This window comes from Manis pentadactyla, chromosome 6 (assembly GCF_030020395.1).
Source record: "Manis pentadactyla isolate mManPen7 chromosome 6, mManPen7.hap1, whole genome shotgun sequence".
NCBI classification, from domain to species: Eukaryota; Metazoa; Chordata; class Mammalia; order Pholidota; family Manidae; genus Manis; species Manis pentadactyla.
The window spans coordinates 65,259,391-65,278,335 of record NC_080024.1 but is presented as its reverse complement, the minus strand read 5'-3'; the positions used below and the strand labels follow the sequence as shown (position 1 = coordinate 65,278,335).

The 18,945-nt window shown below is 41.9% G+C and overlaps 1 protein-coding gene and 2 non-coding genes across 8 annotated transcripts in view; 1 reads left to right on the top strand and 2 right to left on the bottom strand.

Moving 5' to 3' along the window:
* Nucleotides 1-13,652, top strand: part of GORASP2 (golgi reassembly stacking protein 2) — a 29,041-nt gene extending 15,389 nt beyond the window's left edge. For 4 of the 6 annotated variants that reach the window (XM_036917805.2, XM_036917810.2, XM_036917808.2 and 1 more), the window contains 7 exons: nt 266-352; nt 1,076-1,206; nt 4,592-4,724; nt 6,382-6,505; nt 9,712-9,798; nt 10,951-11,061; nt 12,610-13,652. In XM_036917805.2, coding sequence (XP_036773700.2) covers nt 266-352; nt 1,076-1,206; nt 4,592-4,724; nt 6,382-6,505; nt 9,712-9,798; nt 10,951-11,061; nt 12,610-12,950 — 1,014 coding nt within the window. In that variant the 3' untranslated portion in view covers nt 12,951-13,652. The remainder of the gene's footprint in view (nt 1-265; nt 353-1,075; nt 1,207-4,591; nt 4,725-6,381; nt 6,506-9,711; nt 9,799-10,950; nt 11,062-12,609) is intronic. The other 2 variants (XM_036917806.2, XM_036917807.2) reach the window with 2 other exon arrangements.
* On the bottom strand, nt 7,591-7,697 carry LOC118928508 (U6 spliceosomal RNA). The gene has a single exon (XR_005031262.1). It is a non-coding gene; the product is annotated as a U6 spliceosomal RNA (small nuclear RNA).
* LOC118928507 (U6 spliceosomal RNA) lies at nt 10,305-10,410 on the bottom strand. Its single transcript, XR_005031261.1, has one exon. It is a non-coding gene; the product is annotated as a U6 spliceosomal RNA (small nuclear RNA).
* Nucleotides 13,653-18,945: the final 5,293 nt, after the last annotated feature.

Here is an 18,945-nt window from a genome sequence, read left to right as displayed (position 1 = left end):
TTTCTAATGATTTATTCACTGGAAGAAGACACACTAAGATAGCTACAGAAGTATTTTAAGTATTTATTACACATGATGTGACTTTTATTAAAAAAGATCTAAATAAATATATTCTTTAGTTTTGACACCTAATATATCTAAGAAGACAATATAGGGGGTTTTAAATCACTGTAATTAAGAACTGTGAACTATGAAGTATAGTGAAAATAACTATAAGATTATTTTATATACATTAATTTTGAGGTGTGTTTTTGTGTCATCCTAGGAAGTGGAATCAAATTCTCCTGCAGCGCTGGCAGGTCTTAGACCTCATAGTGATTATATCATTGGAGCAGATACAGTCATGAATGAGGTAGTGTGTTTATTAATAATGAAAATTAGATAACACTTTCTCATTACTGTTTAAGTTCAGAAATATATTTGCATACTTTGCATTTAGAGTTGAAATTTAGGTCTTTACTGATCAAGATAGCTTTTGCCTCAGGGTATTAACAGAGAACATTTGAGAGGTGTCTTATTAGTTATAGCTATGAGAAAAACATACTGTGTTGCAGTTGCCACAGAAATCTCTTATGCACCTCAAGACTAAATCAAATTCTCATTTTGGTTACTGATTGCATTTTCTCTTCTTTTTAAGATAACAAAATTGGCTCAGCTATGTTAGATTCTTTTCCTTGTCTGTTGTCTGTTAGCTATTGGAAGTATATATTGCTAAATCAAAACCGAGAGAAAAAATAAGGTGCCCTGTAACCAAGGCTTAATAATGTAGAGTAAAAGAAGAATATGTAGAATTTGAGTATAGGAGAGTTTTTTCTAAAATTGCTGACTTGGTCTTATGGAACTGGCCGTGAAATTATTGCACTTAGTAGATAGGTAATATGTTGAATTAAACCTTGTTTGAATATTGGTTTTAAGAAATGATTTTGTCTAGGGCAATGTCCAGAATCTGTTTTTTGGGGGGTTTTTTGTTTTTTGTTTAAGTTTTCCATGTGATTCTAGTATTAACCAGGTTTGAGACCCACTATTCTAAAGTTCAGTGACATAAAGACAGTTTTCTCCTGTGATATTTTTGCAGTCTGAAGACCTATTCAGCCTTATTGAAACACATGAAGCAAAACCATTGAAACTTTATGTGTATAATACAGACACTGATAACTGTCGAGAAGTGATTATTACACCAAATTCTGCATGGGGTGGAGAAGGCAGGTAAGGTCATATTTCAGACAAAGTTACTGCTACTTAAACTTACTAGTCAAATGTATTGTAAACATTGATTGTTATTGTTTTGAAACAAACTACTGGTTTATTATAAAACTTAAGGAAAGAACTGACCTAGAATATTGACTCTAGTAAATAATTTCTTTAAAGCATATATTAATAGTATATATACTGTAGTCCTTTTCTTACCAGTCTAAGAGCTAACAGCCTTTTTTTGTTTTGTTATTTTAATATTACTTTCCAGGTTTACTTTGTTTTCCTAATTCTCCTCCCTGGCAGTGGGACAGTACAGTATAACTGTCTCTAGCTGCTGGGGAGATTTCTCAGCACTTTGTGGAAACAGTTGGCTTTCAGAAATAGGCTGACTTCAACCCAAAGTTAGACAAAATTACAATAACAGTAAAAAGCAGTTTAGAAAGAGGATCAACTACACTGATGGGCAGTGACTGCAATGGGGTATGGGTGGGGACTTGATAATATGGATAAATGTTGTAACCACATTGTTTTTCATGTGTGATCTTAATAAGAGTGTATATTAATAATACCTTAATAAATAAATAGACAGATAGATAGATGATAAATAAATAAATAAATCCATCCATACATCCCATCCATCCACCCGTCTGTCCGTCCATCCATCCATCCATCCATCCCATCCCATCCCATCCCATCCATCCGTCCGTCCATCCCATCCATCCATCCATCCATCCATCTATCCATCCCATCCATCCATCCCCTTAAACCACACTTATTCCAAAAAACAAACCAAGCAGATGTGCCAACTTTATAAAATGAGTTTTTTCTGGGAGTGTTCATCACATCAGTTACCTACTTGTGAAAAAACAAAGCAAAGCATGCTGGTCCTTACATTGCTCTTGGGTCTTCCAGTTGTTTAAATTGGGTTTGGAAACTTTTCCAAATGTTTTGTAAAAGTTCCAGCACTTGCTTAGGAGAGAGTGACTTAGTTCATGTAGGCAAAAAAGACTATTTGTTCACAATACCTTGAGCCACACCACCTGAGATTCTACAGCTGACCATATGTTGCCACCAGAATGCTAATTTGTTGCAACTTGAGAAAATGAGTTAGAGATGTTATCTTAAGGATCTGACCTGTCTGGGGCAGTTATGTGATCAGGTTATCATTGTCTGTTGTCCAGGTTTGTAAACACAGCCATATGATCTTATCAAAGTATTCAAAGGCTCATATAAACTGAGTTTGCAAAGAAGCTACTGTATTCGTTAGAGTGGCAAATTTTTAGTTTACAATAGAAAAATCGCCCCTCTGCAGTTAAAGGAATACTCAGGTCGATCAGTTGCACAGGAGCGTCTGGTGAGCAGGGAGACACAGCAAGGAGGAGGCTCCCCGAGGGGAAGTCTTGCAGCGACACGGGGCACTGGTTCTTTGACATTTAATTATGCTGACTAAATACTGTGGTGTTCTTGGAGTTCCTTTTCTAAATTCGGGGAATTACTCATTTTCTTTGGAAAATATTTTTCCTTCCATGGTTTAGTACTATTGATGAGCTGTTGACTTTAGATGAGCCTATACAGACTGAAAGGAAAGGAGCGACACAGCAGCAATTCACCGGAGAATTCCGCTTTGTTAGGGAAAGGTGCTGGGTTATATAGGAAGGGGCATGGGGTGATTGTGGTGTTACTTCTACGGGGCTGGTGGCTATTGGCTAGGTGCTGGGATTGGGAGAGGGGAGAGAGGTGATTGGGCTTCAGGTGGCTCCAGCGGGAACCGAGGAGTCGGAAGAGAAGCAGGAGGTTCGCCATCTTATGGGTGGGGGCCCTTCACAGACCATTTTCCTGAGTCTGCCCTCATTTTGCATATGTGTGACTCTGGTTTTCATTCCTTCCTCAGAAACTGACTATATTTCATTCATTGCAGCTCATTTCTCTTAGTTTCATTCTCATTCTTAGGCTATCTTTAAACTTGCAGAGGCATCTTACTGTTGCCTCAAGTGCCTTCACCACCAACTACCACTTAGTTATTTTGACTAGTAAGCACCTAGTTTTAAAGTGCAGCTGCCTCTTAAAGGTTGTCATTAATCAGTATAAATTATTTAATCTTTCCTTATTCCTCTAAATCTGAAACCTAGTTCAATGAAAATTGCAGTTTTGATGGTAGAAGGGAGGAAAAGTGAGAAAAGGAATGAGGCAATTTGTAATATGGAGCATCATTGTGAAATTAAATGTGGATAAGGAATAGCTGAAGTTGGCCACTGCCTGCTCCCCCAGCTTTTTGTGGCCATAGTACCCATGGAAATAATAAGATGCATTGTCAGGGGAGAGGCACAGATACCTGTCTGTGCATGGCCGTCTCAGAAAGTGTTGAGTATTTGGGGAAATAAAAGCCATCATGATGGAAGCGTAAGTTGGACCTAATTGGGAAGGGCCTTAAATATCACAGTCAGGATTTGGTTGTACTTTGAGCAGTGGGACTCTGATATTTTATCACTGGGTTTCTTTGGTTCCAGACAGTAGAAACCAGTTGTCATTCTCACAAGGAGACGTAAATTTATTGCTATGGAGTCGCTCATAATAGAGAAACAACTAGAGAATCAGACTTGGAAAGAATAGGACTCAGAACATCTCTGGGGAATTAGGGAGGAAGGACTAATTGCCGATTTCATCAATATTCTAAAGGGATGAAGCTGTTCTTTTTTTTCTGTCACTCTCAAGATTGCAGCCATGGGCAAAAGGTGGGCAAGCCTGGCTTTGATCATGAGCCACTGCTTGGTTTGAACAGGGCAGGCCTCGATTGACAGTCCCACCAGTACTGCACACAGTGGTAGAGATGTAATTCTTCTAAGGGAAGAAGGAAACAGGATTATTGGGAGACCAACAGACTACGGAAAAAAGCAGCATGGTATCTTATTAGAAAGATGCCTTTGGTGGCAGTGGGAGAATGAATTAGAAGGAATCTGGATTAATTTGGATCAATTTGTGTCAGGTTATGAAATAGAACTAAATAACATAACATTATCATACTGAAGTGCTGGGAGCTTTTCAGTGGAAAGGCTGTATGTCATTCATTCAGCAGATAGTTACCAAGTGTCTTCCATGTGCCAGAAATTGTTAAGGCAGTAAACAAAACAAGATCTCTGCACTTAAGGATCTTAACATTTTATTGGGGAGAAAGAAATAAATAGGCAATGGTGTTGGACGGTGATATGAATGTTTGAAGAAAAGTGAAGGATATTCAGGGTAGTGTCTCTGGAGGGAAGGGTGCTGTCTCAAAGTGTGGTCAGGGGGACCTCTGATAAGATGACACTATTTGAAAGCATAGACATTTGTTTTTTTATTTCAAAACTTCAAAGTTTTGTGACTAATAACAAAAGGTTTACAAAAAAATTTATTTTCATAGTCTAGGATGTGGCATTGGGTATGGTTATTTGCATCGAATACCTACACGCCCATTTGAAGAAGGAAAGAAAATTTCTCTTCCGGGACAAATAACTGGTACACCTATTACTCCTCTTAAAGATGGGTTTACAGAGGTAAGATAACTTTACTGTCTGATCATATCAGAATGTTTCCACCAAAACAAGACAATTGTTGACATGTGTGGTGGTGGCACTAATTGAAATAGGGCAGATGAGGAGTTAAGTATTGACCATGTTGAAGAGGAAGTCCCTGTAGGATGTGCAGACGGATAGCCTGTGGGCCTGGATTTTAGGGAAGAGGACAAAGCTTAGAGATACAGAGTTGAGATACAGACATCGGCAAACTGAGGGTAATTTAACCTAGTGAACAATAATAACACTTACTGAGGGATTGGGCTTTACAGAGGACTAAGGTCAGAATCTTGAACATTCTTAATATTTAAATGGATGGGTAGAGAAAGAGGATCCAACAGAGGAAGCTTGAGAGAAGCCGAGAGGGAGGACAGAGCTTCACATGGCCATGTGACGTACTATAGAAGAGTCAGGTGAGATAGGGAGCAAGGAAAACCTGTCCTGGGCTAGAGCGATTGGAAAGACTTGACCCAGTGCAGATACCGAAGAATGGGATAGAGGATGAAATGGTGACTGATAAGGGGATGGTAGCTGGTGCTTATCATTCTTTGAAGAAACTTGACTGAGGAAGCAAAGATAGATGTGTGGGGAGTATTACAGGATCTTGTTAAGGAATGTGAGGTTTTTTTAAGTAGTAACAGACATTTGCACAGGCTTATAGGCTTTTAAAGTGTTTCTTAGGCAGCCCTTACAGGATCATTAACTCTTGTTTACCTGACTAAGTAAATATCAAACATGCAAAAAGGAAATGCTACACTTGTAAAGAAAGGGCTGCTGCTATCATTTCTTGGCACACAGTTTGGCCATCCCTACTTCTAGAGGAAATGAAGAAGAGCTACAGAGAAGTATAACCTCTTCTCATTCCCACCCCCACCACTGGCTCACAGCCAGAGTCAGTATAGTTGTATATTCACTCTTACTACCATATCTGCCATTTCTAAATGGTACTTTCTGACCCAGATGAACCTCCATAGGCAGTCTAAGAAGACCAGAGGGTGAAATGGCAGCTAAGGAAAAGGGCCAGAATACAAGTGATATCAGAATATGCCAGAGGGCACTGACCTGGCAAAAGCTGGAGTATTCAGAGGCGAAATTGCCCATTTACCCATCTGTAGGGTCCATGTAGACTCAATTCCCTCCCTGGAAGGTAGAGATCTGGCTGCTATGTTCATTCATTGACAAGAAGATGGCCTCTTGAGGTTAGACATTTGAGAAACTCAAGATATCTGACATGGTATTAAAGATGTTCAGCTGATTCTTCCATGAGCAGTGGAAGTTAAAAACAAAAACTGGTTGAGAACTCATAGAGGAGTAAAGCAATGGTGATGAAGGGTTGAGTAAAATACTTGTGGGTGGCTAGGAAAATGAAGAGTAGAAGTTCCTGGTGTGGAAGCAGCCAGAACAGTGTTTGTAATGGGGTAGATGTCATGTGTCAAGAGCCTGAACGTGACAGGATGAGGGTGTTCATGGCGCATGGTCCTTGGCATGTATCCAAATTAGGAAGGAGAGTCTGAAGGCAGAAGTGCCAGGTGAAGACTTGACAGCTAGTATGACGGTAAAAGGTATCTGTAGGAAAATATTTATATATTCTTGTAAGTAAACTTGAGTAATTTTGTCTTTTTTTTTTTTTTTTTGGAAGGTGCAGCTCTCCTCAGTTAATGCCCCGACTCTGTCACCACCAGGATCTACAGAAATTGAACAGGGTCTGTCGGGACTTTCCATTAGCTCAACTCCACCAGTTGTCAGTAATGTTCTCAGTACAGGTGTGCAGAAAAATATATTCTCTTTTCAGTCTACTTTGTTTTATATGGTACTCTTTTCCATCTCAAGCTGTCTAGAATTTAAAAATTAATGCCTGTGTACTTTGAAAACTAACTGTGCTCGGCCTTGACACAGGTCCTATCCAGGAAAGCTGGTACTAAATCACCAGCATGTACACACAGGGTCAGCATTTAAACCTCTACTTGGTGTATCTTAGACCCTGGGCTTCTCTTAGATTATAAGGTGTAGAGTCAAGATTCTGCCTTTAAATTTTTTTAATTCTATTTATTCAACAGATGTTTGTATATCCCCCAGTGTTAGACCCTAGGGATACAGATGTGAGCGGGAGTCCATTCCTTTTCCTAGAGGTTCAGTCTTGCTCAGTGCACAGGTGTCTGTCTGTCTCCTTTGTTTATTCTTTGTTCTACCTGATATAGTCCTTTTTGTTTTAGGTTTTTTTTTTTTTCTTCCCAACAGCATTATCAAGATATAAATCACATATACAGTTCACCCATTTGAAGTATACAGTTCAGGGGTTTTTAGTATAATTGCAGAATTGTGCAGCCATCACCTTAGTTGATGTTAGAACATTTCATTATCCTAGAAGGAATCCTGTACCCATTATTAGTCACTCCCTATTTTCCCCCAACCCCCAGGCCTAGACAATTACTAATCTTTCTCTTTCTGTGGATTTGCCTAGACATTCGTGTATGTGTGGTCTTCTGTGTCTAGCTTCTTTCATCTGGAGTAGTGTTTTAAAGGTTGTTCATGTCAGAACATATATGAATACTTCCTGCCTTTTTATGGCTAAATAATGTTCCATTGTATGGCTAAGCCACATTTTGTTTATCTGTTCATCAGGTTAGAGACATTTAGGTTGTTTCTACTTTTTGGCTAATGAATAATGTTGCAGTGAACATTTGTGTACAAGTTTTTGCATGGACGTATGTTTTCATTTTTCTTGGTTATATACCTAGGAGTGTAATTGCTTGGTCGCATAATATAGATCTTAACTTATATTGGTAGAATTTATTTCTCCCTTTTCTTTTTAAAAATCTCCTGTTTTCTGGCTTTCTTTCTTTTTTTTTTATTTTTGGAATGCTTCATGAATTTGTGTGTCTTCCTTGCACAAGGGACATGCTAATCTTCTCTGTATTGTACCAATTTTAGTATATGTGCTGCTGAAGTGAGCACTTCTGGCTTTCTTTCTTAATACAAAGAGTATATTATGTACTTAATTAGTACTGAAAAAATAAATGAAATACTGACGTAATTTAGTTTTATTTCATTCATACTTTTTACTGTTGTGCTCTTTTTAATACTTATACACCACTTTGTCCTAAAACGGACTTAAAATAGCTCACCAAGATGCAGTTAAGGCCACCAGTATGATCTTCGGAGTAGGTTCCCTAGGTTCAAATCTCAGCTCTTTACAGAACCTTCATTTTATTTCCCAAGATGGGTTTTTTTCTGTATGAAATTTAAATTTTTAACTTTTTATAATTAAAGATTTCAAACATAGACAAAAGTAGATGGAATAATATAACAAACTCGCACTACCCAGCTTCACCAGTTATTGGTATGGTGACATAGCTTCCCACCCCCTACTCTTTGCTGGGTTTTTTTCCAGCTTTATTGAGGTATAATTTGCATGCCATAAAACTAACTATAAGTATACAACTCATTGATTTTTAGTAAATTCATGGAGTTGTCAAGTCATCACCACAATCCAGTTTCCTAGATGAAATTTAATATTAATGTCATCATTATCAAGTCGTAGATATATTTGGAAGGGATTTTAAAGTTTATTTCATTCAGGCAGTGTTTGAGTCCTATTTTATTTGATTTTTTTATTACAAATTTATTTTAAAAATCATAATCCTTTTATTATGATTTTTATTACAAATTTTTTACTACATCCCATCAGATGGTCCTTTAGTTTATTCCTGAATGGATTCAGTCAAGGTGGGTTGGAATAATTGGTAAGGCAAAAGCTCTTCTGTGTCTGTAACACTCTTACCTGTTTTAAAGTAAGAGTGTTCCAGTGCCATATGAAGCTCATCTTATTTTAGGAGATAGCTGACATCTTTCTTCAAGCTCCAGTTTCTTTTAACATTTTAAATCCTCTCTCATTACATTACAGTTTGACTTGTATTGTCTTAGAAGCATGTGCACTAAGATCCCTGCCTAATTAAACTTAGAGAAATGGCTTTCCAAATATTAAGAGACATAAATGAAAATAAAGCAGTAATTGCTCAAGAGACTGAAATAAATCAACATTTTCACTTAAGTTTAAAAATACTCAAATGTTCTAACATCATGACATGTGAGAAACCACTTTCTGTTAGGCATTAATTTTTCCATCTTCGCTTCTAATTATATTGTTGCAAAGTAGCCCAGTTCAGAAAAAACATTCCCAGGGAGTCTACTGCACCACTTCAGGACTGGCAGCAGTGGCTTCAGACAGCGAAATGCCTCTCGGCTCTAACCGTGAGGGTAGATCTGGGTAAGAGTCCAGAAGCTGTGTGCAGTATTACTGTTTGTACATCAGCAAAACCTCCCATATGAGTAGGTGGTAAACATTAATAGATACTCTATTAGGTGGCATCCTAAGAATTACTTGTATATGAAGATCATCACCTCCTCAAGTGACCATCAGTGAAAGTGCGGATGCATTCGACTTGACAGGAGTGTCAGAGAACCTAAGGTCAGAAGGAAGTGGGGGCTCAGAAAGTCAGGCCATTGTCTCCATCTCTGGAGGTCCACTGCTCTTCTGTCTCCTCCAGGCCATTTGCATCATTCTCCTCTGTCACAGGCATGTGGCCCTGCAGCAGCCCAGCTTTACATGAGCTCTTAGTTCAGGAACCCAATAGAAAGACCAGAATCCTTACATCTCATTTCTAAAATTTCTAAAACAGTTTTCTGATCTATCCCTGCTTTGCTCAGGTGTAAAACTCTTGTCTAGTGCGTTTAGCTGGGGTGGGTTAGCTCCCTACCTCTTGGCCCAAACTACTAACATCTTTGTAAGGGCCATGGGGAGAGTAACTAGATCAGCTCTGACAGAATGATGCAGCCAGAATCCAGGACTGAATGAAGACCCGACCGTGGCAGGGAGGGGAGAGGACTGAAGACTGTCTCAGTGTTGTCTGTTCATACTTTGTCAGCTGAAATTGTTAGAAAATTTTAGACCGTTGTGCTTTTATTTTAGGAGTACCAACAGTACCACTGTTGTCACCACAAGTAACCCAGTCCCTCACTTCCATGTCACCAATGAGCCCAGCTCCTACATTACCAGGTAAGCATCAGGAGACTAGAGATGGGAGTAATAATAATAGCATTAGTTTGAATCTTAAAAAAAATGAAAAAAATTTTACACTGATGGGGTGATTTATATCTTTTAATCTTAATTTTATCTCTGCTATAATGTTGTGCTAAATGAGAGCAAGTGGCAACTAGCCGTTAGTCACCAGCCTGTCAGCTGCTGAGCATTGGGCTCCTTGCCCCCAGCCGACTACTCCCCAAGTGTAGCAGGAAGTGGGAGTAAGTGTGTGTAAGGGTTTTGTTTTCAGCCCTTCCCTAGTTAGGGCTTTGTGATAGTTGTTTATGTGAATAGACATTGTTTCCTGAAGAGAACAATCCTTATTTAGATCTTTAACTCTAACATAATGCCAGATTTTTACTTATTTTTCTTACTGTTGCAGTGATGACCAAGTCCCTTTATCCATTAGATAATTATCAAATACACTTGCATTTCAAGTGCCTTTAATTATATGGCTAAAGATGTCATTACACAGATATATATATAATATGGAATGCTTCACGAATTTGCATGTCATCCTTGCGCAGGGGCCATGCTAATCTTCTCTGTATCATTCCAATTTTAGTATATGTGCTGCCATTTTAGTATATGTGCTGCCGAAGCAAGCACTACACAGATATATTAAGCTATTAACCAAATGTGTACATTCACAGAATGATAAAGTAAATGTGGTCAAATGTTAACATTTGGAGAATTGAGTGAAAGATATAATACAGGGTTTCTTTATATAAACTACTTTTGCAACCATAAATCTAAAATTTTTTTCAGAATTAAAAAGAGAAAAAGCTAGAGATTATAAACCTTACCATCAAAAAAAAAATTCAGTCCCACTGACTGCCGTTCTTGCTGAGGTAAATCAGCCCTCCACCAGGCCCCTCCAGCTGCCATTGCTCTTGCTTTGGGGTCCGGCAGTGGCGCATGAGTTCCAGCCCTTTGCCCCTCTGCCATCTAATCGCTTAGGTGCAGATTTGTCGTTACTGGTAATGTGGTCATGATATAAACCTGACACGCAGCCAGTGGGCCGCTGGCATTCCCACTTTGAAATTGCTAGTATTTTTTTCAGTACACAGGATTGACTGTTTTTCCCAGAGGAAGTGATTTACCTCCTGTTCTCTGCCTTCTCTTCAGGTCTGATGCCTTTGCCAGCAGGACTGCCCAACTTACCCACCCTCCCCAACCTCAACCTTCCCTCACCACCCGTCTTACCAGGTGTTGGCTTGCCAGAGCTTGTGACCCCGGGTACGTTTCCCATTTTGCCTTCTTGTTTAATAAAAAGTGTTATCCAGGAAAGCCAATCCTCTATTTCAGTTTTTTCTGAAAAGGGCAGATCAACTGAACAAATTTCACCTGCTTCAAATAAATATTAATCTTTTATTTGAAAAGCTTAGAAAAGAAAAGTAACAAGAGTGTCTTTGTGAGTCTCATCTGCCTGGCTGCCTGTCCTCTCCCGGCACCAGCTCATAAAGGCCAGTTCCAGAAGTAAAGAGTACAGGCAGTGAGTGGCATGCTAACGGAACTGCCTGGGACGCGCACAGCTTGCCCAGTCGTGGGGAATGAACTCATCACGATTCTTCATGTGTTTGGGCAGCTGCTACCAGTGGGGTTTGTTTTGTAAACTTAGGCTCTGGAATGTCACCCTTGCTCAGCTGATTGGGCTTTTTTTTTTTAATAAAAATTCTCCATGATTAACATGTTTTTTATAATAAAAACTGTGAGAGATTTTAACTGCAAATAGTTAAGTGAGCAATGTTCAAAGTGTTGACACTCAGATATATGCACCATGAAAAGTCTGCCCTTCTACTTAATGCTTGATTGCCCGTTGACTTTCAGATGACTGCGTGTCAGGCCTGACTTTTAAATGCTAATCTCAGTAGTTTGGCCCATCACTGATGTGAGTAATCTTCCTGCACAAGGTGTACATTGTCAGGTTTTTGTTTAGATCATGACTGCTCTTGTAACTCGCACCATCTGTATATATTCATTACGTGTCCTCATTAACCCATTTACTTTTCAGCTTAATGGTTTAAAAACCAAAGGAAGACGAGTAAACGCAAATGGTTCCTGTCTTAACTCTCCCTTTGTCTTTTCCCTTGTGTTCTGTGGTCTAGCTGCTTCTACCCTTCCCCCACATTGTGACAGCCAGACTCTAAGAGCATTGCAGCTTTCACCAGCCCAGCGGTTGCCCTGAACCTCATGTACTGCCTGCCTTTCCTTTGTTTCTTAAGGAAGTTATACGCTTTTCCTTCATTTTGCATTTTTAAATCATCACAGTAAACCCACTGCATTTAATACAAATAGTTATCAGTCAGTCAATCACAGGCTTAAGCAGAGGCTTATGGTGAGGCTAATGCAGGCAGCTACGTGGCAAGCCCCTCACTTCCACAGCCTTCACTGGAGGGCTGGCACCACATCTCTTCATGCTGTTTGTCTGGAGGGCAGTGGTAACGCAGCTTGTAGCCTGCCTGGGTGAGCGGGACTTCTCCTGTCTTGACAATGAGCTGCTGACCAGGCTCCTGTTCGTGCCTGCTGGGAGGAGAATCGTTTCTTCCCAGGGCTGGGCTGAGTCACACAGAGGCTTTGGAGCCTAGAGGCAGGGACTTTCCCTCTTGGCCAGTCAGTATTTTACTCTGTCCTGGCCTCCAGCTGAGGAGAAGCAGAGGTTGTGATTTGTGTTGTGTCTCTGTGGCTTCAGTTTCCTTAATGAAAAGGAGAAAAAAAGTCACATGCTCATAACTGCTGCTCTTGCAGTGCTGAAAGAATGTATGATCTCTGCCATTTTTGTCCTAGGTTTGCCACCTCTTCCCCCCTTGCCTACCCGAAGCTTACCAGGCATTGCATCTCTCCCCGTGCCGTCTGAATTCCTCTCGTCATTCCCTTTGGTTCCAGAGGCCTCTTCTGCAGTGGGCTCTGGGGAGCTGCTGTCCACCCTCCCACCCACTGGCAGCCCGCCCGCCGGCCCAGTCACGACTGCTACGAGGGCAGATGCTGCCTCTGCCTCCACTGGGGAAGCGCATCCCCCTGCGCCCGCAGCCCCCACCACAGCCGAGGACAGAGGAGGCGAACCCACCTCAGCCAGCGAGAAGCCTGTGTCTGCGGTCACTGATGCGAATGCCTCTGAGTCACCGTGACTCTGAACCGGTCTTTGTAATTGGCTTGGTGTGCTTCTTACTTAACCGTGGGAGCGTGTCTGGAAATGCAAACTATCATAATTTCATACTAGTTTGTACCGTATCTGTAGGTGTCCTGTAAATAATTCTAAGGGGAAAACTAAGCAAGAAGACATGGGCCTGTATCCTGCCAAGTCAGAGTGGGGCTCATGGGCCTAGGAGGGAAATGTCAGAGAGTGCTTGTATTTTAAAACACCAAAAAGAATTGTAAGGGTGGCTTGCTGCCATGTTTCCACTGCCATTCTTGGGGGTGTGCATCTTTGGGAACAGTGGTGACAGGGCATTCACTAGGCTCCCTGTCCCCTGCTGCTCCTTCTGTAAGAAAAAAAGAAATATTTTATGCCTAGTATTCACATGCTAAGTTTCTTGTACTTTGTAAATGTTTGCAAGAATGCAGACCACCTCGCTAAACCATAAAAAGAAAAGGTATTTTACTTTGGTCTCTGTGAGTCACATCTCTATTAAGGTTTACACTGAAATTCCAACTAAAGATGTTTGTTACACTGTGCACACTATTAATTGAACATCTTTTTATTCAGCCTATACACAGATCTTTCTTTGGAGCTCTCAAAATTACAGACAACATTTTGTAACTGCTGCTGTTGCTTTATTACATCCACCATAAAATGACATTTAAAAAGAAATAAAAGAGATGTTACACAGTTTTAAACCAGAAGGTGGCACTTTGTAGCTACTTATAATATAGTTATACTGGAAAAGCACAGAGACGACAATAAATCAAAGTAATTTCCCTTTTCTTATGGCATAAGATCGCCAATCCGATTGCCAGTCCAATCACCGTGTGCTCCTGTTCCTGCCCAGTGTGCTGTACGTCTTTGATGTGCTTTCTCACATCCTACATTTGCTTTCTCCTGCGTTTTCTAGGGGATGGTAAGTTGAATGGATTTATTGAATGAAACTGAATGCTTATTACATCTCTGTTTTTTAAGTTAGACAAAAGAGGTTTATCAGGTATTGACACAACACAAACAGGAACATAACTAAGGGAGCAGTTCATGTAACTGATCTACAGCCATTCAGCTGGAGACCAGCCACCTCTAATAGGCCCAGTGCCAGCCAGCTTTTAGAATATATCCATTCCAGAGCCGGGTTTATTAAGCTGAATGATAAAAGTTGGCTCCAGTTCTCATCATAGTTCCTTCTGTTCATATTATTACCATTTCGAGAATATTTCTCAGTTAAAAATCCTATTTTTTGAAAAGGAGCTTATAACAGGTGGGGAAAATACAAGCATATTTAAATGTTAAAATTTTTATTTTCAAGGACAAGTAAAGTTGAGCAAGTTGTTATTACTTTCTAAAAAATGTTCATACTTTTTAAAAATGTTAAGGAGGTACTTTAGTGGAAAGCAAGTAAGTAATTTTTAAGCTTTAAAAATGATTTTAGTTTTAGAAGTTTTCCCAGTGCAGTGACTCTAAATTCTTGTGAGGTCACAGTTCTCATTTGAGAATGACAAGGATGGTCCTGGACTGCCACCTGGAAATATGTCCATGAGTATGTGTGAGACACTAAGCTCTGCGGGGAGAGGGAGTCCTAGCGCTCCTCGGGAGATGGGCACAGACCTGGCCTGTGCTGGCTCCCTCGGTCTTCCTGAGGTGGGCAACACTTATTTTAGATACACTCTTGCTTCCTTCAGAAAAGCTTTCCAATATTTATAAACAGTAGTGGATTCTGTACCAGGAGCTAGAAAAAACGATGGAAACGGTAGTCCCCTACCAGGGAGGTTCTCACTCTGGCCCTGTAGTGGGGGCAGCTGGGGGTCAGTCCTTGGGGCACTCCTGGACACGTGCTCCAACCATAGAGGTGAGCCCCACAGCCATTGTGGGAGGCGAGGACCTGTACAGCCAGAATTCGTTTGGAACCCCCTGTGTCACTCTGCCCAGGTTCACACACGAGAGGCACAAAGCAATGATGGGGAGGACGTTGGTTGGGAATAGGCTTGGTTATCACAAATATTCTCAAAATAGTGGCTTAAAGTTTATTTCTCTCCCGTGTTCAGATAGTTGTAGTCTGGCAGAGGCAGGACAGGCCCGTTGCAATGTTAGACCTCAATTCTTATATTTCTACCGGGTGTGGTTTCCATTTCCAAAACCATCATATGGACCCAGGTGGCAGCTGGAGCCCAGGCATGCCATCATTCAAGCCAGGAGAGAGGTATGCCTCCCTTCTCTTGGGACAATTCAGAGAAGTTCCACATAGCACTTTGGCTAATATCCTTCTAACCAGTACAGAGTTACATGTCCACTTCTAGCCGAAAAGGAGGCTAAGAAATGAAGTCGGTCCCACATGTGCCAGCTGTTACTGAGGAGGAAGAAGAGTGACATGAAGCCCAGTGCACAGCCGTGCTGCACCATAAGGAGTTGCGCTGAGCCCCTGGTGTGGCCCACCAGCAGCACCAGCATTTGCCCAAGATTTAAGGGAGCCAGAAGAGGCAATCTTGCCAGGGCCCTGAGAAGCGGGGGGAGGAAGATGAGGAGTGACATTTGACAGGAAGAAGAATTGTGGCAAAGGAAGGGGTAGAGACCATTGGACGGTAGGGAAAGTTTTAAGTGTCTGAAGAATGGTGAGGAGTACAGTGCACAGGGGGCACATCCTTAAGGGCCTAGAGTGCTACCTGGTAGTGGTGGGGCTTTGTCTTAAAAAGAGGAGTCACTGAAAGACTCCCAGGAAGGACAAGCTCAGATCTGCATCAGAAAAAGCCTATCCAAGCCATGTGGAGGTTGGAGGGGCAGCAGCAGTTCCTCCAGGGGCAGCCAGCCCTTCAATGAGCAAAAAGGAGGGAAGAGCTTCAGGACAGAAGCAAGAAAGACTCAAGAAATAGGCTGCTGCTGGCAGCCCAGTACTAATTTGTTTAGCTAAGACTGAGTCTGTGGTGATGATTTTAACTCTTCGGTTTTTGTCCTTGTTTTATGCTAAACATTTATCTTAGAACAACTAGCTTAGCTCTCTTACTGAAAATTGAAAAAGTAAATGAAAAACTACCTCCTTTGTGGACATCAACCAATGTTCGAAGCTGGCTCTGCCTTGGTGTGATGGTGAAGGCCTCCCCTGTAATTATCTGACCCCCCAGCAAGCCTTTCAACCCTGGCTGCAAATTAGAATCACCTCAATTAGAATATGGATTCCTGGGCCCTTGGGGATTTGCTTCCCAGGGGATGAGAGCCACTAAACACTGATGTTTCTCTTCCTCATTGAACTGTACTCTCCCCAGCAGGCCCTGCACCTCTTCCTAGGTGATAATTGAGTCAGGCTAGTTGGTAACTTGGGGCTGTAATTAAGTAACAGATAATTGTCTACTGTCACATTCACCACTTAGTGAAATGCACACATTACGGGATCCTTTTATCACTGGTACTTTTTGCATTAGATCTAGGAAGAACAACTGATATTGTTAACGAAAGCATTGCTTTTATAGGCTTCTTGCATATGAGACAAAAATGGCCACAGCCAGTTACTTGAATACAAGAACCACAGGCCATTGGAGGGGCAGATAGGGCTCTCCCATGCTGGTGTGGCCCTGGGACTGTGGGGAGAGAGAATGTGCTGTTCAAAAGAATGCAGTCAGGGTCCCGGTTTATAGCTGTTAGAATAGCTGAGGACACAGAAAGAGCTGCATCTCCAGGAAGTTACATGAACACGAGAGCCCTCAGGTGACTCCACCAGTTCAGAGAAAACACTCCATCACTTGTGGAGGTGGATGTCAGGGACTTTGAGTTTATTAGAGTCGAGGCTGCACCATATTTGCTGGCAATACATGGAAACAGGCTTCTCCACTAGGCTTTGGGACAGTAACATCAGCCAATGTTTAGTAAGTGCTCACTGCATCTGCCCAGCAAACTAGCTTCCTTCCAGAAGTGGTTCCTTTGAACGGCATGCCCTGTATATAAAGCAAACTAATTGCCAGTCGAAAACCAGAATGTCTAACATAAATCCAGATGTGTGGTTTGTCACAAAGTCCCCAAATCCGGCAACACTGTATTCTCAGTCCCACCAGGTGACAGCACTTTGAGCCTACACCCTTCATTTTGCCACAGCCCTGACCTGGGCCGCAAGAATCTGAATTTGCAGTGTCTCAAGTATCCTGGTAGGGATGAGTGGGAGACCAGTTTCATAAAGCTGGATGCTCCCGAGCCCAGGGGATCTAGGATCTGTAAACAAGATTCTTTGTGTACTTCATTATTTTGGATCCATGAATTATGGTGGAATGGGCACTAAGATTAACAAAGTTTGAACCAGTTGCTTAAACTATAATAAACCTAGGGAAGAAGTAGGTCTGGACAAGTGGGATGGTGGCGAGGATTTGGGTTTCGTCAGCCTCCTGAAGCCAGCTCTGGAACCCCAAACCCATTAGCTACTAACTTGCACAACCAGCTCTGTTGGAATTCATCAGTTCTCTTTTTTAGAGACCAAGAAATAAAGAATAAGAGGTCCTGAATTCCTGAATGGCTTTCTTGCCCTCCACTTACCACACCCTCATCCTGTTAAGAGGGAAGCAGCTTACGTTTGCCCAGCTTTGGCCTGGCTGGGCTGACTTGAGACTGGACCTAATAATTCAGCCTGTGGTTGGGGAAGCATCTTCGAGAGGCACCTGAATTAGGAGGCTAGGGGTGGAGTTAAGAGGACTTCTCATTTGTCTAATACACTTGTGTATTGCCAAACCCTTTACAAACACGTTCGAGTTATTTTTTAACAACAAACAAATAGGGTTATTTCCATATCAGAGAGAAGTGGGAAACCTCCAGATCCTGGAAGCAGGGCGAGCTCGGGACGGGGCTGCTGGCCATGTCCAGCGGCACTGAAAGGACCGTATAGCTGAACAGCACTTGCCCTAGATTAGAATTACCTAGTGAGTGGCATTAGCCTTAATAGACTTGCCCCATGGCTGCAATGTTGGGCTGTTTTGTAAATCTGGCCAGTATTTGGCCAGAAATATTTGTTGTTCCCACAGCAATGCTGGGCAGAGAGGCCCGGTGACATGACGGCAAGAGCCCACATTGTCTCTAGGTATTTTTTTGGCATTTAGATCTCCTAACTGCCAGGTACCTGAGGTACACACAATTCTAAACGTTCCATTTGAGATCAGCAGCTGAACAACCTGTGTGCATTTGAGCAGTGGGGAACAAAAATTTGAGAGCAAACTCCATCTTTCTTGTTAGGGAACTGAATAAACAATCTCCAGTTACATGAGTTCAGGGGCTCAGAGTCATTCTGGTTTTAGGTATTTATTCACTCACCTTGCTTTCTGCCAAGGTTTTGTCTTTCTTCTTCCAGAATGACCAGAAATAAGAAGGGCAGGAAACTTCAATGAAATTCATTTTTCCAAGTTCAGATCTCTACTGGGCAAATAGTAACTTGAGGAACAAAACGCAACCCACTGGGGGCTTTGGCATCCCGGTGTCACCGTGTTCCGGGCAGGACAGGTGAGGGCGACTGCGGTGGGAACACGGGAGTCGGCAGGAGAGCGAGGAGGAGAACTTGGGCAGGTGCAGGTTCCAGACTTGATGCCACAGCCTGTTGTTGCTGAGAATGGCACACGGAGGAAATTTTCATTTTCCAATTTTAATACCTATGTATCTTAAATACTGAAAAAAGAGTTACTTCAGATGAGGCTAAAGTAGCTTCCTTTATAAATAAACCTTAGCGAGAAAAAAGAAATCAATTTAAATGGAAAGAGGGCTCTCCAGTTTCCGTGCTAGTCGAGTTGCCCTATTAATTGTCCGGCATCCCAGCAGTGGCGCTGGTAGCGCTGCTTAGCAGAGAAGAAACCCCCTCCGGTGCACACAGCGGGAAGCTGCTGACAACAGGTGGGTCTGTTCAGTCCCAAGCTTCAGTTCTGGCCGCACGAGGCGGGAGGCCACAGTGCCCGGCAACGTCGGCCCCCCGGGACCCGCGTTCCCTCCGGCGGTCCGGGAAGTGGGAGCGCGGTCGGCAGCGG